Here is a 24,504-nt window from a genome sequence, read left to right as displayed (position 1 = left end):
TTTCCTTTTAGTCTTTTTTGTATTCGTGAGATGTTATGTATGTTTTACTTGTTAGAATTATTATACCGAGATGTGATTTTGTAATCTATTTATATTAACATATTTGTAAGTATTTTTCACATTCTTCCATATCATTTCACAAAACTTTTTAAATACCTGGTGGTCACCTGGACAGAGATACCACAGACATGAGCAAAAGAGGGCAATGATCCCCTTTAATGTCCCACTCAGATACGCTGCTTTTATGTTTTTATCTTTTTAACCCTGTAGTGTGGGTGACACTCATTTTACAGGTGGGAAACTGGTCTCAGAGACTGTTTAACTGGCCCACAGCCATATACCAGATGGAAGGCAATGCTTACATTCAAAACCAAGCCCTTTTATCCAGAGCTCGTGTTCCTGGAACTTTTCCACGTATCCTATTAGATTCAACAGGAAGGCCTATGACGGGGTCATTTTATTTGGCTTTGATAAATAGCTAAATATAATTTCACTTAATAAAGTATACCGGCAGAGTCCTGGGGCCCTGATAGAGACTTAACTAAGCAGAAACTTAATGGAAACAAATAGTCGTTGGCAACCAGTTATTTTCAAAAGGATCACTCTCAAACTTGAGTTTTAGTATAGTTAAAAGGTTGACTTCTGGATACCGGGGTCATAGCCACCCCTTCTAACGCAGTTCAAGAATGGCCAGAATTTTGTTAATATTGGCAAGAAAAAACTGACATTATTCCAACCTTGACTAGATAAAAAATACAGTCTGTCATCTCAGCACAACTGCTGCGAGGTCTGTGTTTTCACCTCATCTGCAGCGTGCGTGTTGATACAGTTAAACGTGTTCCAATTAATAGCTGTCTCTAACACACACAAAGAATGGCAGGTGTACTTATGAAAATGCCGTTTAATCCAAGCACATCTATTATTGGGCATTTGCATTTCATACAGTTTTTAAGCACTGTAAACAGTGATCAGTGAATCTTTATATGTGGATTTTTCCATATTTTGGGTTACTGTTGTAGAATAAATGAGAATACCACGTAGATTGAAAAATATATATAGATTTCTTTTTGATTGAATAAAGTTATTTAGATTAAGAATTTTCAGTCTCTAATGCAAAAGATGTTTATTTTAAAGCTTTTGTTTATTATTAAGCACCTGCCCAGAAAAGTCAGGTAGAAGGAGAGCAAAAGAATCTCAATGTATTTGATAGTTTGGGGTTTTTCCTCATGTGCTGTGTTTTGTAGCAGTATTTAAAGGCCTTATTAAGACGAAAACAGTTCTTCAATAAACAGCTCTTTGGAATAACATAAAAGCTCAATAATGAAGGTGATCCTGTTTTGCGTTGCAATCACATTTTCTAAAGCTCTCCAACATCCATTTAAACCCATTATCCTCCCTGTGTTACTTTGTTTCAGTTATTAAGTTAAAAAACTTAAAAGTGCTTCTGCACAAAAGGGGTAGAGCCCTTCCCACTGGACATGGTTTACGCAGGGACATGGTTTACCCAGGTCCCTGGAGAGAGGGGCCAAGATTTTATGTTGAGGGGAAGATAGGATCAGTAGCCAAGGTTTCCTGCCCCCGCTGCTGCAGGCTTTCACTGCTAAACATAGCTGCTCCTCGGTCACATTTGTCATTAGGAAACCTATTGTAAGGCTTTTCCTAAAGTATCAGTGAAACTTGCGATGTGCAGATACAGTAGGAATGTTGTATGGGTTTTTCATTGTTCTTCCACAAGATACAGTGGAGGGTTTGAAAGGTGTATGAAACCAAGAGTGGAAGGAACCGTACGAGGACAATTTCAGATCTTTCAGTCTAGGAAGATAAAAGGCTGAGGAGGGAAGAATCTTCGGAGCCTGTTAACATAATAGGTTACGTTGGTGAGTTTTTGTGTTAAGCCAACACTGTATATCTGGGGTAACCCCGTTTGGTTACGATACGTTGTGCTTTTTATGTATTGCTGGATTTGATTTGTTAATGCTTAAAGAATTTTGTATCTGTTTTCATGAGGAATAGTGGCCTATAATTTTCTTTTCTTGCAATGTCTTTCAAGGTTTACTTTCAGGGTTATGCACACTTCATAAAACAAGTTTGGAGATGTTCCTCCTCTGTTTATGTAATGTCTGTATTTTTCTTTCCTTAAATGTTTATTATAATTCACCAGTGAAATTATTGGGACTGGAGTTTCCTTTGTGGGAAAGTTTTTTGATATGTCAGTTTCAGGTGTACAACATAATATTTGTGGGAAGATTTTTAAAATTTGTTTTTGCTTGTTTTAAGCAAGTATAATTCCTTTATAACTTATAATGCTATTCAATTTTCTGTTTTTTTTGTGTCAGTTTGAATGAATTTTATTTTAAAAAGGAATTTATTAGTTTTATGTAAATTGTTGAATTTATCGACATAAGTTTATGATATTACTTTATCATTTTAATGTTTATAGGATCTATAGATCTCCTGTTAAGTGCCTGGTTAATGTGCTAGTTGCAGTAAATATAAATTATTTCTGGTTTTTGATGAATTTATAATATATTAGGTTTACTTCTGAGTATCAGAGATCTTTAAATTATACAGTAGAAGTAAAAGATGTCGATCAAACAAAATATGTATGAATTCCAGGGAGTCCTCGTAGGGTTTTAACCTACAAAACAATTTAGTCTGTAATGTCCTATCATACGTATACCAAATCTAGCTAGTAAATAAAATAAGTACAGTGTTAAAGTTTACTTAAATCCTTAGAAGTCAGGTCTGGCATTGTAGCTGTCAAATGTCTATTGAAGTGAGTGACCCATGGGTTATTAAGTATGGAAGATACCCTTCAGCCATTTGAGATTAGTTCCAAGAAGAACCACTTGCCCCAAGTGCCACTGTCAGATGACCCCGCTCGCTCCACCGTGGGCCTCACTCAGCTTTCCAGTTCCCGTTGTTGTGCTGAGTTCTCTGCCCTGGAATCCAGGAGCTTTCTTTGCCTTAGAGACACAAGGCTTCTCATGTCGCTGCCCTGCCAGTTATGGGGTATTTGTCATCCTCTAGGAGGTGGGATGCAAAAATTTGGTAGCCCCAGCTTATTGCTTGTTTGTCAAGGGTTTTATGACTTTCAATATTGAAACAGCAGTTTACTGAAAAGCATGGAATGAAGAAATAATTCAGGGAGATAAAATATTAGACTGAAAAGACTAGAGCTGAGAATGAATCGGCTGCCAAAATCCAGTTGCAAAATCCTTAGTCTCGTCAGGCAAGCTTTCAGTCTTCACGTCTTTACGTTGTCTTCCTTTATAATTTATTTCTATTTTGCTTTTATTAATACTTGGTCACCCCTAAATTGTCACTGGTTGCTTTGTGAGGATGTTCTTTTGCAGCTCTTTTGGAAGGGGGTGGGCAGGTTTAAAAATATCTGGAGGTTTGATCATTCTTATCCTCGACTTACGGTTAATATTTTAATGTTTGAGTGGAAAGGAGACCGTTTATCCTTCTCGCTTTAAAAAAAATCTGTTCTTAAGAAGCGAGGCTTGTATGCCCCTTTACCAGTTACCAGGTTTCTGCATGTGTTTTTCTAGACCTCAGCGGGCTGGGCGAGGCTCGGTTCACATCGCCTGGTCCTCCTCTGGGTGTGGTGGAGAATGTGGTCAGACTCGCCTTGTTTGTCTCCTTAGTCACACCACCGTCTTCCAACAGTTTTTGCAGACAAGCGAAAACAATCTGGAATCTCTGTTTTTCATAGCCGGGGGTCTCGACCTCGGGACATGCAGCAGCTGATTGTTCTCTGTACCCCGTCAGCCTTGAGATGTGGCCTAAGCCCACATCCTGGGATGTTTGAACTTTTATAGAAACTACAGTTCTTAGGTGGGGATCTTGCTGCTTGGGTTGGAGGCGCTTTCCCTGTTGGCGACGTGGGGGGCAGACTTGGGAGGCCTGCGAGTCGGTGCTGGGGCATCCCACCTCTTGTTCCATTGTCCTTACAGGAGTTACAGAGTTACAGAGGGTGCTGCGCGGTATCACCTAGCGCGGGAGCTCATCCTGCCTGCTCACGACGTGTGTGTGCACGGTTGGTGCCAAGCGTTTTCACGCGTCTTATTCCAGTTGTGAAACCGAAATGGCTGCCCCGTCCCGCGCGATTTGTACTTTGAGAAATTGGCCGGCAAGTTTGCGTAAGCGATTATGAAGGATCTTGCTAACTCGAGGTGCTTAACAGTGTCTTGCGTGAAGTGTGTTTCTCTAGAGCCACACTGTCCAGTATAGTAGCCACTTGAACACATGGCTAAAGTTAAATTAATTAGAATTTCCAAGTGCTCGGGAGCCACATGGAGCTCATGGCCGCTCTAGGCAGTGCAGGTAGAGAGCGTTTCTGTCATCACAGAACGCTCCACTGGGCCGCGCTGCTCGAGGTTTCACGGAGCTGATGGTGGCCATGTTTGCCTTTGTAGACTTGTAGAATGACTGTGTCCCTGATTTGTTCCTAAGTTAGGGAAAAAGAAAGTCAAGTGACTTATAAATAGAAAAGCATGTTTGATTTACATTGTGTAATTCACAAAGTTTTTTTTTCCCACACTGAAAACTAGGAAAAACATAAGAGTTCTTAAGAGAAAAAAAGTTTTTCTTTAAACCTCTACCGGCCGTCTCTGAAAGGAGTGGGCAGTACTGGGTTTGCCTTTGGACTTTCTCAGGGGTCAGTTGAGTGTCAAGAGATCAGGTTGGATATTGGTTTCTGTGGAGAGTCAGGTGTAATAAATGTCACAGCGAGCCTGCCGGTAACTCAGGTCCATCTCCTTTCTGCCTTTTGTCCATGCCCACCTGTGCAGTCAGATTCTTTAGGATAACGTGGTATGGCAGGTAGTCAGTTAATGAGTCACCTTTCCTTTATCCCAGCTGGCCCGCCGAGGGCGACGCCCTGTGCTTGTGCAAAGGCTGTCACTGAGTGCTCGTCAACCTTGTCTGCCCTAAATATGTTCTCAGCGGAGCCATGCAGAATATCTGAGTGCAGGATGTCTGTGGTGAAGAGAACCTGGGATGATATTTAGGAGAACGTATTTCTGATTGGGCATTGATCAGAGGTGGTCCTTGTAGCTCCAAGTCTATCGGGGCACGTTTGTAGGGTGATTCGCTGGCATACAGTAGGATTTAAGACAGTTTGTTCCAGAGGGAAAAAGGAAAAGAAGCTTCTGGGGAGCTGTGCTTTGGCGTGGGGTAGCAGCGCCCCAGATCCAGTCTGCGAGGCCCCTCTAAGGGTGCCGGGGCAGGTCCTGAGCACAGGTAGAGGCTTCGGAGGAAAACAGTAGGTAGTTCTCTGATAGGGAAAATTTTGAAGCATCAATTACCTGACAGTTTTAGACAGTTATACAGACATTTTTTCAGTATGTTCACTTTATTCGCACACATAGAAAATTCCCATTTCTATACAAATAATGAATAAGACTACAAGGAAAATCTTACCTGGTGGAGAATAGTAACGATGGAAATGATCTGATTCGGGGCATGTTTTGGTCGGTTGGGTGAATTATAATGGGGGGAATCAACGCACCGTTAGGCCTTTCTCCCATCAGAATACTGCAGCTTGCTCTGAAGAAGTTTTTACTGCATTCTGCCTGTGTTTAGGCTGAGAGTGAAGAAACCAAGGAGCGTCTGTTTGAGTCTGTGCTCAGCGAGTGTCGGGACGCCATCCAGGCCGTGCGGGAGGAGCTCAAGCCCGATCAGGTAGGACCATCAGCTCAGCCGCCAGCTCTTGCTCTGGGCTGAGGTCCTGGGTCTGTGTGTGTCATTCCCGGGTGGGATCCCCGTGGTCCGAGTGCATTCACTCTTAGCCATTGTTATTTTTAGGTGTGGTGATTGGCTAACAAACAACGAAAGCCTCTGGGCTCCATCAGGTTGAGAAATTCTCTTCTCTCTGTCTTGTTTTTCCAAATGGTTTCCCATGTTACCTGTTAAGCCTTTGGTCTGAAATTTCATACCTCCTGGTACACTCCTTCAGGGCTCCCTTTTTCTAATAAAATCACCGTGATTCACTTAGGCATTTGGGCTTGAAAGCCTCAGAACCATTTTTGCCTCTTTCTTTCCTTCACCACTCTGTTCTCCCTTTGTCATTTCTCTCGCCGCTTGTCCACGCCTCCTGTTATCATTAGTTAGCCTTTTACTTGATGCCTGGACTCATTCACAGCCTCCTGCTGGCTTGTCCTAACCTTGGTCTTGGTTCATTTCTCCTGGAGCACAGATTGAATCTTGCTAGATCTCATCGCACTGTCTGATTATGAAAAGCCCAGTGATTCCTCTGGGTCTAGAGCAGTGGCCTCCAAACTTCTGTGATAATGCACCCCCATAAATGAAACTGAACATTTACCTCTGATGTGTTTATTTGTAAATTATGTACCTTATTACTCAGCTGATTTGTGATATATAAAATGCATTAAAATAAAGTTTTTAGAAATGAGGTTAACATAAATAGAAGTTCTGGTTTTCTCTGTACACTCACGCTCTGGGTTATGTGCAGCCCACTTTAGAGACCACTGGTCTAGCAGATACAGTTCAGACTCCTTGAGCTGGCGTACTGGCCTTCCCCGTCTGCGTCCCGCCTCCGTTCCCAGCTCTGCACTTGCTCTCCTGAGTCCTCCGCCTCGAGCTGTTGTCCTCACCGTCTTGATGTGCCTTTCTCACTCCGTGCATTCCTCACACCGTTCTCCTTGCCCTCACACCTGGCTTACCCTTTCTCTCCCTTGTCACCAGCCCATACCTTACCTGTTTTGCAAGGTCCAGCAGCTCACCGCTCACCATCCCTGAGAAACCGACTACCCATCCTCCCCCACAGAGATCTCTCCATTTTCTAAATAACTCATACTTGCAGCCAAAATTTTTGTTTGGTGGTTAAGAATTGTCTTAACATTTTGTGTATTGTTTTATGTTTACTTTTTTGTTATATTTTCAAGATTATAAGCACCTTAAAAGCAACAATATGTTTTCTTCAGCATCTGCCATAGTACCTTGGGTATAAAATGTTCAATAAATATTTGTTAGGCTGTAGTCACCTGTTGCCTTTTCCCATTAAGTTGCCTTTGTATGTTAGAGTTCCCTTCACCCACTTAGCAGGTACATGCAGAGCCCCAGTCTCCATCACTCACCTCGAATGCATAGCAGTTGGGGGGACACCTCACAGAATGTGGTGATACGGGGGTGTATTAGTTTCCTGTTGCTTCTGTAACATTACAACAGACTTAGTGGCTTTAACACAAACTTATTAACAGTTCTGGCAGTTGGAAGTCTAATGGGTTCCCAGGACTGCATTCCTTTTGGAAGCTCAAGGGGAGCCTGGGAGGAAGTCACTGCTTGTGTTCCAGAGAATGCATTTTCTGGCTTCTAGAAGCCACCTACATTTCTTGGCTCATGGCCCCTTCCTCCATCTTCACAGCCAGCAGCATACCTTCTTCTCTTCTCTCGGAGCTCTGCTTCAGCCTCTGTCTCTGACTCTCCTGTCTCCCTCTTCTGAGGAGCCTGCGATTAGCCTATCGGATAATCTAGGCTAAACCAAAGACCCTTAGCTTTGCCACATTTGCAGGGTCTCTTACCGTGTATGAGGACAGCTTCACAGGTTTCAGAGCTTTGATGTGGACGTCTTTGGGGGCTATTGTTCAGCCAACCACAGAAGGCAGGAGCTGACAGCGGAAGGGTGCAGCTTGGGTCTGAAGCACAGACCCCAGAGTGGCTCCGCGGACTGTTCGCGCTGTTTGTGCTTTGGGCCTGGCCACTGGGAACAGGAGCAGTGGCCAGGAGGCCTTACTGGCCGTCACTCTGAACTTTCTTACTCAGTCCAGTTTTTGGGTGCCAGTGACAGCCGAGCGACCCTGTCATTCTAGAATTCGTCCAGTAGATCTTTGCTGGCTGGGTACCCCTTCCAGGGCGCTGCTGGGCGAGGCTGTTGGAGCCAAGGGCAGAGTCAGCTATTTTATCTTTACCTTTTTCACTGTGCAGAAGCAGAGAGATTACACCCTCGAGGGAGAGTCGGGGAAGGTGTCTAATCTTCAGTACCTGCACAGGTAAGTGTTGTGAATATTTTGCTTTTTTAAACGTTCTGAAATATATCATTGGAACAAGAGCACGTGTAATGTTTGCGTATATTTTAATGTATGTACTAAAGTGTACTAATATGTCTGTACACATTTTATCACATAAGAGTGTACATACTGCATTTGGGGATTTTAACACATATAATTTAAAGTTCTTACACCACATGAGAACTGGAGAACAACCAGTGGCTTTGAAGCTCCCCGCCTTGGTCGATTCCCTGTCCTCTAGAGCTAAGCTGTCCCTGGCAAGCTCCTGAAGTTCTCCTCTGAGTTCTGAATGTTTTACGTTGTCTCTTTAGCATTTAAGTTCAATTTAAACTTGAGTTGAGTTCCAGCTGAAGTTTATTTTTGAGCGAGGTCAGGCTCCTCACCTTTTCCTGTGAGGATAATGGGTTGTTCCAGTACCGTTTACTGACCGTTCCGTCCGTGCCCCACGAATCCACAGTGCCAGCTCCGTCGGTCGTGCGTCCCGTTTCCTCCCGCCTGCTCTTTCTCTGTTCTGGACGCTTCTGCGCTGCAGGTTTGTCTGCGCGTACACCAGCACAGTGATCTGCGAGCCTTTTACAAGAAGTCGTGGTGCCTGGTAGAGAGGTTCACCCCACCGGGGTTTTCCTCAGGCATGCCTTGACTGCTTTTGCCCCTTTGCTCTTTCACAGACATTTCTAAATCACTTCGTCGAGTTTAATTTGTTTTTTAAAGAGTGGATCATTTGTTTCACAGAAGAAAGAAGGAAGGAAGAGTGACATTTTGGGAACTTCTTGAGGAGAAATAAGATCAGTTGGGAAAATTACTTCTCATCGGGTTCTCTCCTCCATGTGACCTTGAATTTTAATTTTTTAGTCACTGCTTGTAACTTTTTAGTGAACCTGGCAATGTTTTTAGCCATCTTCCTGCTCCCTTCCTTTTTGTAAAAGGAAAACCACAAAAACTCCTTTCTTTACCTTAATCTCTATTCTTAGGGAATTTGATATTATGTGAACATCAAATTGCCCAATGACTCGGATGGAGTATTGAGCAGAAAAGGCCCTGAGATGTCCCTTATTTCACCAGCCCTGTGAGGATAGGCTCCAGGAAGTTAAGGGGTGTGACTGTGGTTCACAGTCACACAGTCAGGAGTTGGCCCAACTTCCTAGCCCTGAGAAGACCTGAGAGCATCAGCGAGGCTCAGAACTTTCAGACTGTGCGCCCACTTGCCCTTGGGTCCGTCCTGTACCATCAGACCTAGCGAATGTCAGGATCGTGGATTTCAGTTAGGATCCCGAGGCCTCCTTTGGCGAATCCGGAATTGGTAGCTCTTGTATTTCAACAAAATGTAAAGGTGCATGTAAATCTCTATACCACTTGTGACTAATAGCTGCTTTGTTTTGAGAGTCTGATTATTCTTCAGAGCTTTAAGAAAGTCTGCCTCGTGACCTCCTCCCATTTCTCAGCAGCAGCCACTTTTAATTCTTTTAACAAACTTTTCATTATTTACCTTCATGTCCCTAAATGACACGTGTGTTGCCAGTTGATGTTTTGGATTTAGGCATTTTGTGCTACTTTCCACAGCAGCCCCCTCCCGCCTGCTCCGCTCTCCGCCCTGACCCTTTTCTCTCTCCCATCCAGCTCTTACGCGGGCTTTCTCATTTCCGATGCCATTTTCATTTCTAAGAGTTTATTTGTGTTCTTCGCATATTATTTGAAAAATGCAGCATCTCATTCTAATGTCATGATCATAAAGACTTCTCTTATCTCTCTGGGGTTATTAATAATAGTTTTCTGAAGCTTTCCTCTCCCTGCAAAGTCTGGTTCTTCCAAGTTGCTTTTTTTCCCCTCTCAGTTTTGGCCGCTTCTGTCTTGTTAGAGTTTTTCCTTAAATGTCTAGTGACCCGGAGTTTTTCTTGGGGTGGTCAGACCCCCAGGATACACTAGGCTGCGCTTGTTCTGGAGGCCGAGTGGAAGGAGAAGGCCAGGAGGTCAGCACGCGGAGCCTGACAGTCCTTTAAGCCCCTGGTTCATTCCTGAGGCCCTGACCTCGGCCGTTCCTGCGCCCCCATCCCCAGGCCTCTATCGTATCCTTCGCCAGGATGCCACCCGTCTCTGCCGGAGGAGGATAGGGATCTAGAGGCCTAAGCACTCAAACAGACTTTTAAGTAGTTACCCTGTTTTATCTCCAGATGTTAAACAGACTCGCCTGGTGGTACAGTACAATAGCGGGCACCACGCGTAGTCTCCAGTATGTGCACGTTTAACATGCATAACCATCCAAAGAGACCGTCCTTCACTACTTTCTCAGAAGAGACGGTCGTCCTGTGCGTGGGAGCAGCTGCGGCGCGAGCACACTGTCCTTACGCTGCGGGCCAGCCAGTCCTCTGGGCCTTGCTCCAGGACCTGGCTCACCGTCCGGGGCTCGTCTTCAGGATTCTCTGCACTCAGCAGCTCTGTGGTTCTCAGAAACAGAGGCTGCAATTCAGGCTAAAATCAGATTTTGTCGTAAGGTCTCATGCTGGTCCCCTGCAAATTTGTCACTGAACAGCAGCCAGAATGGAGGGCCCCTTGAGCTTGAGGACCAGACTAAATGGCTCTGCCATGTGAGCCACCCTCACCGCCACGCTTCCCCTAGGCCGGTCTTTACTCGTGCACCGGCGCTCTTCTCGGCTCCCCTGAGCATAGCCTGAGCCGGCGTTTGCTACGTTCCAGCTACCTGACCTACATCAAGCTGTCGACGGCGATCAGGCGGAACGAGAACATGGCCAAAGGTCTGCAGAGGGCCCTTCTGCAGCAGCAGCCGGAAGACGACAGCAAACGCTCCCCCCGGCCGCAGGACCTCATCCGGCTCTACGACATCATCCTGCAGGTGACCCCCAAGGACTGCGGGAGCGGGGGCCAGGCCTGACACGTGTTGGACACACAGCGACTCAGCATTGCGTAGCGGGAGGGTCGTGGCAGCCAGAAGCTGTCAGCGTCTTAGTCAAAGGCAAGAGGCTTTGCCCTTGGACCACTTCAGCAGTCTGTGTCCCCAGGGCTCAGGCGTGTCACCGTGCAGACGGGTGGGCCCACAGGTTTGCTTTGAGCGCTTTGCCTGCATGGGATACTCCCGTGTGCATGGGCATCCTGAGACCAAGGCCACACTGTCTCGGCCCACTGGGAGTCTGCCAGTGAGCAAGGTATGAGACCCGTGCACACAGACCCGGGTCTGCGTGGGTGCCAGACGAGCGGCCACCCCGAAATAAACATGCAGAACTGGAGAGGTGTCCTCTGGCTGAGCTGCCCCGAGGAGGTGAGCTGTGAGCTGAGTCAGGAAGGACAAGTAGGCTTCCAGTACCACAGAGGAGGATGGAGGCGACACCAGGCGTGGCTGTTGCCAAGTCACTTGTCACTGACTCTTCCCCACTGTTTCAAGCCCAGGCTCGCTCTTTCCACCCTTGTCTGTCCCTGCAGGATCTTCTTTCAGAAACTCAGTCTGTGGCCCTCCCTTCATGAGTTTTCTTTTTGCATATTTTGTGCAGAATCTGGTGGAATTGCTCCAGCTTCCTGGCTTAGAGGAGGACAGAGCCTTCCAGAAAGAGATAGGCCTCAAGACCCTGGTGTTCAAGGCTTACAGGTATGGTCTCATGGGGCGGGTGGGGCTCTCCTCTGCCGCCCAGTGTCCTGTAAGCCTTGGGAACATGTCCATCCCCCAGAGGATTAAGTCGCTGGCTGTCAGCCGGTTACCTTGCCCATCATCAGAGAACAGTCAGCCCACGTGATCTCTGGAAGTCTCGGGTTGTGCTGCGGGTTTCCAGTGTCCCTTGTTTGCTCTTGAGTAGGTTAGGGGACCAGGAGAGCACTCACGATAAATGTCTCTGCCCTGCTCTCCTTCCCAGTGGAAAATGGACAAGTGTTGGAAAAGTTGTTATTAGCAGAACCTGAGTTTGAGGAAAGCTAAAGCAACTTTTAAACGGCTCATGTTTGTAGCTTGGAGGGTGAGCTGTGTAGCAGGATGGGGTGTGGGCAGAATGGCAGAGTGGAGCCGTGTGTGTAACTGCACCTCCCTTTCTAGCCTTCACACCCCAGCACTCTGACTCCCCAGGGTGCCCCATCTGCACCCGAGTTGTCCCTCCCAGCTCTCATGGACCCTTCCATCCCGTCGGGCCAGCAGCCCCCAGGCTCCATTGATCCCAGTAGACTGATTTCCATTAGGAGAAGATTTCTTGGGTTTGGGTTTTGAGAGAGAGACGGGCAGAGCTGAACGGTTGTGACGCGGATATGTGGGTGGTGCCGGGCAGGGTTTATGGCTGAGCCAGGCGACATCCCTCCTCCCTGCCTGTCCCCAGCCTCCTCCCTGCCTGTCCCCAGCCTCCTCCGTGTGCCTTTGGGAATTGCCCCTTCCGTGCAGAACCAGCCAGTGAGTGAAAGACAGTGGGTCAGCGCTGGACCTGTGCTGTCAGCTGTGACTGCAGGGGGAGTCCGCTGATTAGCCTGGCTAGGGCCTTGAGAATGTCGGGGTGTCCTGTGCAGTGATCCTGCGGTTAAGAACCCCATTTCCCAATTTAAAGTTTAGCCTCAACGTCAGGGAACGTCTCGCGCTTGGGTCATTGCTGCTTTAGACTGCTCTGGCTCTTTCCCCTTCTCCGTCAGGTGTTTTTTCATTGCTCAGTCCTACGTGTTGGTGAAGAAGTGGAGCGAAGCCCTCGTCCTGTATGACAGAGTCCTAAAATATGCAAATGAAGTGAATTCTGATGCTGGGGCCTTCAAGAATAGCCTGAAAGTGAGTCATGGGTTTCTCCTGGTTTCTGGGGGGCGGGGGGTGCTGTGCAGTGAGACTCCATAGGGGCTGCCGCTTCCCAAGCTGGTCCTGCCGGGCCAGCCATGGGACGTGGTATGTCCTCAAGTGCCAAGAGCTGCAGGCTGTGGAACTCCGAGCCGCATTCCAGGCCTGAGGAGGATGTGAGCGCTGGGAAGGACAGCGGTCTTCTGCTTGAATAAACCTGCAGTGCTGTTTTCAGACTTGGCTGCAGGTTGGAGTCACCTGGGAAGATTTTTAAAAGGCGGATGTCTGGGTCCCATCCCCAGAGATTCTGGTTCTTATTGATGTGGGCTCCAGGATGAGCACGGGGGGTTTTTAAAGCCCCTCATCGATTCCAATATGCAGCCGAATCGGGAACCAGAGATGAAGCCTTTCTGCACAGTGTGCCTGGACTAGTGGCAGCGGCATTTGGGCACTTGCTAGAAATGCAGACTCTCAGGCCCACCCCAGGCCTACTGAGTCAAAATCGGCACGTTAGCAGGACCCCCAGGCAATTCGGGTGCACGTCAGAGCTTGCCTGCTGATCTTTACTAAAGGACTGGGTTGGTTTGGTTTATTTTGTTATCAAGTGACAGCTAGTCTTTTAAGCTTACGGCCTGCTGCGACAACGCAGAGATTCTTAAAGCGCTGGCTGGTCCAAGAATCCGTGTCTATTTAACGAGTGGAGGCTGTTTAGAAAAGTGAACCGAGGTTTATAATGGTACCGTTCCTTACATAGCTGTAGCCGGTGTGTGAGGGCTGCTGCTCCTAGGACTCTGGCCATTTAGAGGGTGAGGCTGGAGGGTCTTCAGTGCTCTGGTGGTTTTGACACAGCCACAGACCTGCCTGCAGGAGCCCGTGTACAAGTGCAAAGGCAGAGCGAGAGGAAGGAGCAGAGGGTGTGGGCAGAGGGAGGGGTGACCAGGGTGGCGGCAGCATCCCAGTGGGGTGTCGCCAGGGTGTGGAGGAAACCAGTGCAGTGGTTTCTCAGGAGAAGAAAGACGCGTCACAGATGCCCGTTCTGCCTCATGTGCCAGCAGGTTTGGGGAGTGCGGGGGGATAGAGGCGTGAGGGTTCAGCCACAAGCAGACCTCGGGTCACTCTGAATTTTGCCACGCGAGAGGTGAAGCAAGAGAATGGCCTCGCACTTGAGCCAGCGGCCTGGGTCCGAGTCCCAGCTCCACAGCCCCTGGGGGAGCCACTGGCACATTATTTGACCTGTTCTTCAGTTTCATCTGTGAAAGTGGGTACAGACTACCTCAGGATCATCAGGAAGGTGGAATTAGCAATTATGTAAACTGCTCAGAACAGTACTTGGCACAGAATGTAATTAGTGTATGATAAATTTATTAATATTCGTGTTTTATCCAGGCATTATTGCTTAAGCCATGGCTTACCTATTCCCATTTGAAGCAAGCTAGTTTTTTTTGTTTGTTTGTTTGTTTTATAGAGCCATTTAAAAAGCCTAAAATCCCATGAAAATATCAGTGGGATCGCTTAACTCTGGTTAGTTCGGTGGGCTTCTCTGACCCCGGTCTCGTGAGTACATTTTTCAAATCGTTATAGGACCTGCCTGACGTGCAAGAGCTTATCACGCAAGTGAGGTCAGAAAAGTGCTCTCTGCAGGCGGCGGCGATCCTGGGTGAGCCACCTGCGTCCCCAGATGTCCCCTCACTGCTGTTCCTCCTCTCTCCCACCCACGCTCCTCTCTTCAGGTTGAAAGGGGTTGTTCCGGTTAATCCGTACGAGTTTTATTTTTCCCTCCAACGCTTCTGCCACATTAACACATCCAGTTGCGTAAAGGAATTTAGAGACACTATTACAGTGTTCCTTCTCCCTACTCGTGTCTTCCCCGCAGCCAGGCTGGCTCCGGGACTTATTGTCTGTCGCTCTGTGTGGCTTCGCAGCGGGTAGGCCCGGGACGGGGAGGACCCACTCACCCACAGGTCGGCCCTTTCTGCTTTAGGGATTTAGAGCCCACATGTGCGCTAGATGTCATTTGTGACGAGTGTGCTAAGTCCCTTTCCTTACTGATTTCCTGTGAAACTTTCAGATGCAAGTGACTCCTACCAAACAGAGACTTCCTCTCAAGTCAAGGAGAATAAGGTAAGTGGGCTGTGGCTTTTGAGGAATAACACACCAGGAATGTGTACTCACAGTACACCCGGAGACCCTTAATTCTAAGGAAACACCCTACTTCCCTCCCTTCTTCTACTCAGACCCGTGAAAGCTGCCTGCGTGAGGTGCGCTAGGCGCCATCCAGTGGTCCCAAACACAAGCCCAGGGACCTGGTGCTGTGCAGAGCAGCAGCCCCGGCGAGGGGTTCTGCCTTGGATGTTTGGCAGGCCTATACCCCAATCCCAGCCCATGCCTTCCTTAACCTCTAACTTTTAGTGACTCTCAGCTATAACCTGGGGGTACCCGTCATAAGAGATTTGTGGGGATCGAGTGGAATGGCTCGTGCAGGCCCTGACTGGGCACCGCGCATGTAGCAAATGTTCCACTGTTAGTCTGGTTAATACCCTGTGATTTGACTTCCAGCCCCTGGTTGAGCGGTTTGAGACCTTCTGCCTGGACCCTTCCCTCGTCACTAAGCAGGCCAACCTCGTGCACTTCCCTCCGGGATTCCAGCCCATCCCTTGCAAGCCTTTGTTCTTTGACCTGGCGCTCAACCACGTGGCTTTCCCACCCCTCGAGGACAAGTTGGAGCAGAAGACCAAGAGTGGGCTCACTGGGTACATCAAGGGCATCTTTGGATTCAGGAGCTAACCACGCTCTTCCTTGGGGGCAGGGGGTAATTCTGACTCGGTCTGTATTGTGAGAAAACTCTAGCAAGTCTGTGATATTAAATCCAGGTCTGCGTTGGCCCAGGGCGGGAGTGTAACATCCTCGGCCCTGCGTTCCTGTGTCTCTGTGTGTGCGCTCACGTTCTTAACCGGTGTGCCAGGAGGGCACCCTGTTGTCTTCTGGTGGATGTGTGCGGGGTCCCTCTGTCCATACCTCCCGGAGGAGGGCCGCTGCCATCTGGGCCCGTGCGAGCTGTGATTGTTTACCTCTGGTCCGTAACGTGTTCGGGGAGGAGGTCCACTCCAGGCACCGCGAGCGCTCGGAAAGCTTTGCTGCGTTTCTTCAGTGCTGTGGACTTAAAACACACTCCTCCTCGCCGTGAGCATCCGGGACCCTTTGGAAAGTTTGTTCGTGACTAGGAAACACTGGCAACGTCCCCCCAGAACGACAGTCAGCCTCCCCCGTTCACTGCCAAGTGAAAGTTCAGAAGTTTCAGAACAAGCAAAGAGCTCTATTTTTAGAAGAAATATGTTATACTCAGAATTGATGAAAACAAATCTTATATTAAAAGGCAAAGATGCTGGAGACTGTGCCCATTTTTTACTTGTCCTCACTCAGCATCGGTCCCAGTTCTCTCCTCAGGGACGTCGTTGCACAATCCTGTCAGGTCTGGTGCGTCCCGACTTCCTGGCACCGTGGGTCTGTCTGATGCCAGATGAGATTGTGTTAGAGGCGCTGTTTCTATAGAGGCCTCAGTCTGTAAGTTTTAGATGCCATTTCATGTTAATTAGTCTCCTTGCCTACCTCTACCCCTCTATTTTTTCCTTAGTCACCCTTTCTTAATTTCTATTATAGCATCAATAATAAGTCACAAAGCAATGTAAGGAAGCAAGGAATAAAAGTGACTTAACAGGAGATGGACCCGAAACCTCTGAATCCCTTTGGAAGTGGAAACTCACCCCACAGGAAAGAGAATCCCCCACGGGAAGTGCTGGCCGAGGTGTAGCTCGGGCGTGGAGCCGACTAGAGCAGCATGAAGAGGAGGTGGGCCGGTTAAGGATCTGAGAACATTATCTCAAGATGGGTCCCCATTGTGGGCACCATGGTGCCTCTTGTCTGGCTAGTGAATTGCAGGAAGGGATTGCCTGGAGTTAGATGAGGCGGGAGACAGACAGAACAGACTTCGTTAGAGCTGAATGTCCTCAAGCACTTAGCTGCTGTTCAGAGATGTGACCTCTCCTCCCCGAGGTTTTGCTTTGGGTCAGAGTCTCAGAAAGTGAAATTTTTTAAAATCGAAAATGTCATAGTCTCTGCCACACGATTTGGGGTATCCATCTCCTGTCCTGTCTTCTGGGAAGATGTCCCTTTGCCTTGCTCCGGGCCCTTCCAGCCCCTCCCGTTCTCGGTGTGCCGGCATTAATCATTCCGATCACACTCGCCTAAGCTGTTCCTTTCCCATGGCCACATAGCAGTTCCCTTTCTCCTGGTGTCCCTGCTGGCCGCTCTGACTCGTAGTGGCCGTTGTCCACCAGCGAGGCTATGACAAGACATGTCTGGTCTAATGACATGTTTACGTAAGGGGACAGAGCTGGCAGGCCTGAGGTCTGGCTCTCACATTTCTTCACATAGGGTCCCTAGACATCAAACAGGCTGTGTCCTGGGGGCCAGAGCTCCAGAAGCAGGATCCTGCCATGTCCTCAGGCCCAGGGAGTGGCTCTGGCCTCCTGGGAACAGGTTCTGGGTCAAGCCCTGGGCCAAGGGGTTCAACGTGGAGCTGCCCAGCCCAACGGCCCTGCCTCCCCAGAGAGCGGGAGGTGCACCGAGGTCTCCAGGTGGAAGGGACGGGTGTGGGAACCTGTTGTCTTCGGGGGCTCTGTCCTGCTGCCTGGGCTCACGCAGCCCTTCCCCCACCGAGGTGGGCTGTGGTCCTGTCCCCAGGTTTTGACCCTACGAGTCTTCTGTCACCCCAGACGCAGAGTAGAGGGGAAGAATCTCAGCTCAGTCTGTTTATAACACGTGCTTGTGAGCTGCCGAGTTAGTGGTTTTATTTTCTCGTCGGGTGGTGACGGGCTTGAAATGCAGAAACAGTAGAGGTGAAAAGTTGGCTTCAGGTACCGGCGACGATGCCCACCATCAGATTGGAAAGACACAGTTTGGCCAAGTTTGCCTGTCATCAACCCTGTTGGTTCTGTTGAGGAGAAAAGCGTGAGGCAGCGGCCTAGAAGGCCCTTCGCGCCCAGCCTGCTGTTTTCTCTTCCTTTCTCATGCCTCGTTTTGATGCGCTGTCTCCGCTTTTACGTTAAACCGAGTGAGATTCTTGGATTCCCTGTCTGACGTGAAACACTGCCGCGCTCGGTTCCAGCTCCCTCACTTGGTGGCAACCTGAGTCTTTCACCCTGGCCGTGAGGCGACGCCCTGGGTTGGTCGTGCGCCCCTCCACCCACAGCGGCCCTGGACCATCGTCGACCGTTCCTCCCGAAGCCGAGGCGACGGCCTCAGCCCCTCTAGCAGAGGAAGCTGGGTCTGGGGCCTGTTCACCGTCACTGCTGTGCAACGCTGGCTTTTCACGCGGCATCATTCATTACACGCACGGCTCATTGCTCACAGACTTCTAAACAGCACGGGGCCGTCTGCCGTCTTAAAAAGCTTGGAAGCTTCAAAGGGCTAGGGAAATGTCCAAAGATAGCAAAAATGCGTGTCGGTTCTAATTTTTTTTTAAAGACAGTTGTTGCTACAGAGGAGATGGAAACCAGATTTAGCTGTAAAATTTATCGATGTTCCAAAGCAAAGATGAATTGCAACCTGCCTGCATCCTGACAACAACAACTGGACAAATCCAGCCTGCTGGTCTGTTGGATGTTAGAGATGCTGCGTGTGGGTGCGCAAGGGCGCGGGTGCCAGCGGGGCCCCCAGCTGTGGGGGTCCACCTTTCCAACGCTGTCTGGCACAGCAAGAGCCGCACAAGCTGAGCTAGCTGTGCTGCTGGTTGGTAGAAATTAAAATATAGTCCCTGTTCCGGGACTGTGATCTAAGGATCTAAGGTGTGTTTTGTTTTTGCTTTGGGAGCAGAATAGTGACAGCTGTTAGAAACCCACTGCTTCCCTCCCTCCCCACCCCCACCGAGGGGGTTTTAATGATGTCGGAATGGCCCCTGTTCTCAGCTGGTGGTTTTGATCACGTCTGTGAACGGCCACGAGGCATCCTCCTGCTCAGTCTGCTTGAATGACCCCTCGCCACTTAGAAAAGAACCGCATCCTTTTGGTTAGGCTGAGGTTGCTTCAGAGAGCTTGGTCAGGCACTGTAGTGACGACAGGCAGGCCACCGGGGCCCCAAAGCTGGTAATAGCTCTGTCTCAGCTGTGTAACGGAGGGGTCATCACCTGTGAGATGGGGACATCTGTTCTTCCTGGAGAAGGAAAACGTGCAGAGCGCTTCATCCCCAGCCGGTATTCACCTGGGCAAGTGCCCTCCCCTCCCCACCGTGGGAGCTGGCATTGGGACCTCGCTTCTGCCTCCCTGTGGCCCACAGGGCCCACTGGCGTCGGAGCCCTTCCCTGGCTGGCCTGGGGCCTGGGCCCTGGGGCAGCGCTCCGCCCAGAGAGGACTGGACCTGTAGAAGTCTCTCCCTCACTGCGGCCTGACAGCGGGGAGGTGCCCGGGATCCGGCGAGTGTGGGCTGCTGCGCCCCTAGCTGGTGGGGCCGACAGCTGTGAGTCGAGGACACCTTTCTGTCGCTGGAGGCCTTCTCCCATCTCTAAGCAGGCCCCTGCCTTGCCCCCCGCCTTGCTCACATCCCAGAGCCGCGTGCTGCTGGGTCTCGGCGACATCATTAGGGCAGCAGGCTGAGTGTGATAAGCCGCTCTAGTGCACTTTCCCGTGTCCTGGCAATGAAGACTAATTAGGCCAGCCCCTCGGCTACGGAGATTTACTCTTTATTTTGTGTGTTCATCTTATAACCCTTTCTCTTTTCAGACTGTGGCCAGGGCTCAGTGCAGCTTCACCTCCGCTGCTGTAGTGCAGCCGGTGTAACTAGCTGCCGTGCCGGCTGTCGCCCTTGCAGGGACATTAGTGAGCCGCCTCCATCAGACCTGAACTTCTCCGATAGGGCTGCAGGTCCCCAGGCCTAGCTGTTAAGGCTTCAAGGTGGCAGAGAGGCTCAGAGCCCTCGGGCAGGTTAGGAGGCCTGGAGGCCCAGCCGTCGCTGAGTAAGCGTGGGCTGGCCTGGCCGCAGACTTCTGACATGCGGGGATGGCTTGTGCCACGGTCTGCTGCTGTGACCCGGAGGTGTGGGCTATAACACCAGCACGGGTCCTACAGGTGGACCGAGGCCACCACAGTTGCCCAAGGCTAGAGAAAGTGAATCATTGCTAGAGAGGGACAGGTACTCAAGGCGGCCTTGCCTTTGCCCTTGGGACTTAAGAACTCCTGAGGTCCCTTCTGTCTTGCGATCTAGTATGGGGACCCCTACTCTCAACACAGGCAGGGTTGGTTTGAGTTGCTTCCTCTGGACTCCCTGTAAAAGGCTCAAGAGGAATAGCCAGCACCTTTTCCTGCTCCTGCTCTAGCTGGGTGAGCCACGGTCACCTGCTTCCCTCCAGGCCAGCCTGCAGCATTTCTTCATGTCAGTCCTGCTGGGCAGACTTGTAGCCCAGACAGCTTCTTCCAGACCGCCCTATGGTCTCCTTGGGCTGTGGTCTCTACCTTCTCCGGCACCTTCGGACAGGAGGCTCATCCCCTAATTTCCCTGCTCACCAGCCTTTGTCCCCTCGTCCCAGCTGGCGGAGGCACCTTTGTTCCTCTGCAGGCCAAGAAAGTGTAAGGCAAGAGAGATCGTCAGCCACCTTGGCTCCAAGAGTCTGGTGGCAGAGCTTTTGTATAAACAGAGGGCAATTTCCTGAGATGGCAAAGCTCGTCTTGATCAGGGAGCACGTGGCAGCCTGGCAGCTGGTGGCTCCCAGGGCCAAGTGGGCAGTCGCCACCATCTGCTTCGGCAAAGAGAATGGCTTTCCCTGCAGAGCCGGGTAAGCTGCAGGAGAGCGTATGGGCAGCTTAAGCACCGGCACACTATTCAGGTCGTCATCCTGTCACCTAGCTGTGTGCATGTGTGCATGGCAGCCTCGGACCTGGGGGCTGTGCTGCTTTCAGCCTTGATCAGCCCTCCTGCCCTGGCCTTGGGCCCCATGAGCTGTGAGTGGCCCACATCACCTTGCTGGAAGCTCCAGGAAAGGGGATGTGAGTACGCTGCCACTTCAAGTCATAGCTGGCACAGTGCTGGAGGGAGACTTGGGATCAGTTGATTGCAAACTTCTCAGTTCACAGAGGAAGCAAGCGCCAGGCAAAGGGAAGGCCTTGGAGCCGACAGAAGCCAGGTTGCAGGCCTCCTGCCTGGTTCAAAAGGAGGGGACGTGGCAGGGGCAGGGCCTAGGAAGGCTGAAGGTCGGAGCCCCTCTTCAGCTTCAGGCCAGACCTATCTGACAATTATAACATGAGCCACAGATGCAAGCTGCATCTGCAATTTAAAATTTTCTAGTAGCCACATTTAAAAAAGTAAAAGGCAACAAGCGAAGTGAATTTTTAAAAATACATTTCATTTAACGCAATATATTTTGACTTGTAGTCAATATAAAACATGGAGATACTTTACATCCTTTTTTCATACTAAATCTTTGAAATCAGGTGTGCAGTTTACACGTACAGCACATCTCAATTTGGACCAGATAGATATCGAGCGCTCAGGAATCACGTGAGGCCCACACCTGTGCGTGGCACAGCACAGGCCTCCACGGAAACTGTCGGTCCCATCCCGACCTTCACAGTGAGCAACCTTTTTTTCTCACCTATGTAAAACCCTACATCTTTCTTTCTTTGTCTCTTGGCGGCCCAGTCGGTCACTGCCATCAGAGTAGGAGCTTCCCGCGGTGAGTGAGGAGAACCTGAGACCTGGCTGGCTCTTCCTGCCCCCTGCAGGTTGGCCCATCTGGGGAGTTGGGGTCTGGTTTGACTTGGCATTAGACAGTCACGCCAAGAACGCGGCTCCTGTTTTTCTTGCAGTGAACCAGTTAGCCTTAATCTTGGCGTGTGAGGGGCCCCTGTGGCACTCATTTCCAGGAGGGCAGCAGACAGGAGGCAAAGATCAAGTGTTCCACATCTCAGCCTGGCTGCCTTTCACCACCTGCCGGCCTCTCCGGCCTCTCCCCTGCCCAGCGGGGCCTCTTCTGGCTGCTCCCATCCTGGAGCTGGAGTCTAGACATCTTTTCTCCTTCAGGCCCGCGCCTCCAATGAGCACCAGCCCCGGCAAAGGTCTTGGAGTCCTCGGGGAGGCGGGGCAGTGGGCCAGGGCTGCCTCTCCTGTCTCCTGGGTGTTGCCTAATCTCAAAGATAAGGAAATGTGCTGACTCGAGTTTGGGATGAGAGGCCCGAGGTTAGGCCTGGCTCTGGACCCTGCAATCATTTCAACAAATGGCCCCTTTCTGAGAACTGTTGATTGCAGACGTGCTACTGCTGGTTAGAAGAAGATTGTCACCTCGGAGTAAAGTGGAGAGGGGGCTGGGACGGAGGCCGAGCGGCCCCTGGGCCCAGGCTTTCATCAGCCGGGAGGGAGAAGGATGGAGATCACTCCATTTCTGTCCAGGCCTCCTTCCTGCTGCCACTGTCAGCCCCTCCCCCTCCAGGATGGTACTCCCGTGTCCCCTCTCCAGGGCCAAGTTCAGTGGCTTGTCCATGAGATGCAGCCAAAAGGGACTCAGGCCTTTTCTGTCTCGCTGGTGACCGATCACGGGCCTTGGTCCCTTGTCTCCAGTCTGCTGGGATCCTTCGCCCTGGGTGTTTTTTGTCCTCGGCGAGGCCTGCCAGGATGTCCCAGCGCTCCGTACCCAGCTTGACTGCATCCCGCCTCCTGTTCCCCCAAACCCTCCAGGGAACAACTTCATATCTGTAGAAGGGCCTTCTTGAGCCGGGCCTGTGAAACGAGTGCCTGGAAATGGGGGGCACCCACTCCCTCCTCGAAGACCCTCGGAGCTACCACACGAGAAAGCAGCTACCAAGATGACCTTCTCGGCACTGAATGTGGGGAAAGACCCCAGGCCACTTTCAGGGAATGGAGTGAGGAAAACCCAAGTACAGTGGGTTCTCCGGGGCTCAGCCAGACCCCGGGCTCAGCAGCACCTGAAGGCTAAAGTGGGGGGCCTTGAGGGATAGCCCCAGGGTGAGTCTGGGGTGAGTGCCACTGGCTTCCCTATCACGTTGGAGGAGAACGTGATGCAGAGACCTGGATGCCTGGTGGTGAGCAAAGGCCCGGGCCCTCCGCCCACCCCGGCTGGTAGGACGCGGGGTGCAGAGCTGCGGGTGGGGGTAACCCTGACAGCCCTACAGCTGTGCTGGCTGTTTATTAACCCAAGCCCAGGCTCTGAGGCCGGGCCTCTGTCCCTGAGTCTGCGCATGCCTGCGTGTGTCTGTCCTTCTGTCTGGAGCCCTGTTCTCCTGGGCCCGGCTGTTTCCCCACCTGGGTGTGATCACTGCAAGCTCCCCCTGGGCCTGTGGGTGTGACAGGTCCAAACCTTCTCTGGGAGTCCAGCGGGCTCAGGCGCCCCGCCCTCTGGGCCGTGCTCTTTCCTCCCAAACTGGTTGTGCAGGAGCGGGCGTGAGTGTGGGCGAGTGTGGGTGCATGCGCAGCAGCCCCGGCCTCACCTGCAGGGAGGGGCCTCCCAGAAGCTGCTTTCCCTCCTGGTGCCCAGCGGCCCCACCTCGCCAGAGCCCAGCCAAGTCACCAGTGAGGACGCACGCCACCGCCCGCCGCCCGCCGAGCCCAGCCTGAGCCAGCACCTGCCTTTACGACCATGTTCAAGGGGCTGAGCAAAGGCACCCAGGGGAAGGGGTCCCCCAAGGGCTCCCCAGTCAAGGGCTCCCCCAAAGGCTCCCCCAGCAAGCACAGCCGGTGAGCAGGGCATTGGAGGGGGCTGGGGCGGGCGGTGCAGAACCAGGTGCTCCAGCCACCTGAAGGTGCAGCCCGGAGCCCAGGGCCAGCCCCATGCTGGTACCTAGTGTCCAAGACCAAAGGGCCTGGGAGTGGACTCTCTCCCCAGCCCAGGTAGAGCTCCAGCCCTGGTGGAAGGCCAGAGATGGCCTCGGGCTCCCCACCTTCTCCGGAGTTGGGGCGGGGGTGGGGTGGGGGCTGAGGGTCGTGAGTCGAGGCCACTCTGCTGGAGACAAGCCGTTCAGGGGCCTGAGCTGGGAGGCTGGGTGGCTGGAGTGCCGAGTCTGGTTCTGGGGCTCTGCCCTCTAGGTCCCACTTGGGCTGCAGTGACCCTTGAGCCCTCTTTGGGGGCTGCAGCTGGGGGCTTAGCAGGGTGGGCAGAAGGCCTGAGCCCGGAGAAGCCGGGAGGTGGGGCTGAGCTGCAGCTCTCACCTTGCAGCTCTCACCTTGGGCCTTGAGAGTTTTGTCACAGAGTTGGGGTGATTCTTTTACCAAGTGGGTGTGTGGAGGGGGTGCCATGGGGAAAGGGGAAGGGCCCCGGGCCCTGGACCTACCCAGAGACTCCCTCATTCACCCAGCTCCGCAGGGCCCAGCCTAGCTCCCCACAGCCCCACGGTCTGCACAGGGCCTTGGCCCGCCTTCTTCCAGCTCACTGGCTACCAGTCCCCTCTGCAGAATGGGGGCAGCAGCTCCCCTGGGTCCAGGTATGGCAGTGAGAATGGAGATGGAAAGCCCATCATCCCGATAGAGATCAAGGAGAAAGGCAAGGACAGCGAGGCTGGGCTTCTGGGCAGACGGGAAAGACGGCACTTAAGACTCTCACTGGAGTGACCTGTCCCTCCCTGGGGCTTCTGAGCCCTGCCCAGGGTGGAGTGTGCTCCTCCGAGTGGGAGCAGCTCTCCCAGAAGGCCGGGCCTCGGGACAGGGGGCTCAGGGATGAGGACCCTCAGCTTC

General features: G+C 51.2%; 1 protein-coding gene across 1 annotated transcript in view; it reads left to right on the top strand.

Annotated features, from left to right (window-relative positions):
- SRP68 (signal recognition particle 68) overlaps positions 1–16,164 on the top strand; it is a 26,879-nt gene extending 10,715 nt beyond the window's left edge. Inside the window, exons 9-16 of the mRNA XM_011361980.2 lie at positions 5,590–5,688; positions 7,951–8,015; positions 10,725–10,881; positions 11,534–11,628; positions 12,645–12,774; positions 14,359–14,434; positions 14,846–14,898; positions 15,334–16,164. Of these exons, the coding sequence (XP_011360282.1) occupies positions 5,590–5,688; positions 7,951–8,015; positions 10,725–10,881; positions 11,534–11,628; positions 12,645–12,774; positions 14,359–14,434; positions 14,846–14,898; positions 15,334–15,561 (903 nt within the window). The 3' untranslated portion in view covers positions 15,562–16,164. The remainder of the gene's footprint in view (positions 1–5,589; positions 5,689–7,950; positions 8,016–10,724; positions 10,882–11,533; positions 11,629–12,644; positions 12,775–14,358; positions 14,435–14,845; positions 14,899–15,333) is intronic.
- The last annotated feature ends 8,340 nt before the right edge of the window (positions 16,165–24,504 follow it).

This window comes from Pteropus vampyrus, unplaced genomic scaffold (assembly GCF_000151845.1).
Source record: "Pteropus vampyrus isolate Shadow unplaced genomic scaffold, Pvam_2.0 Scaffold72, whole genome shotgun sequence".
In the NCBI taxonomy this organism is placed as follows: Eukaryota; Metazoa; Chordata; class Mammalia; order Chiroptera; family Pteropodidae; genus Pteropus; species Pteropus vampyrus.
The sequence above is the reverse complement of the archived record's forward strand: the minus strand, read 5'-3'. Positions and strand labels throughout refer to the sequence as shown.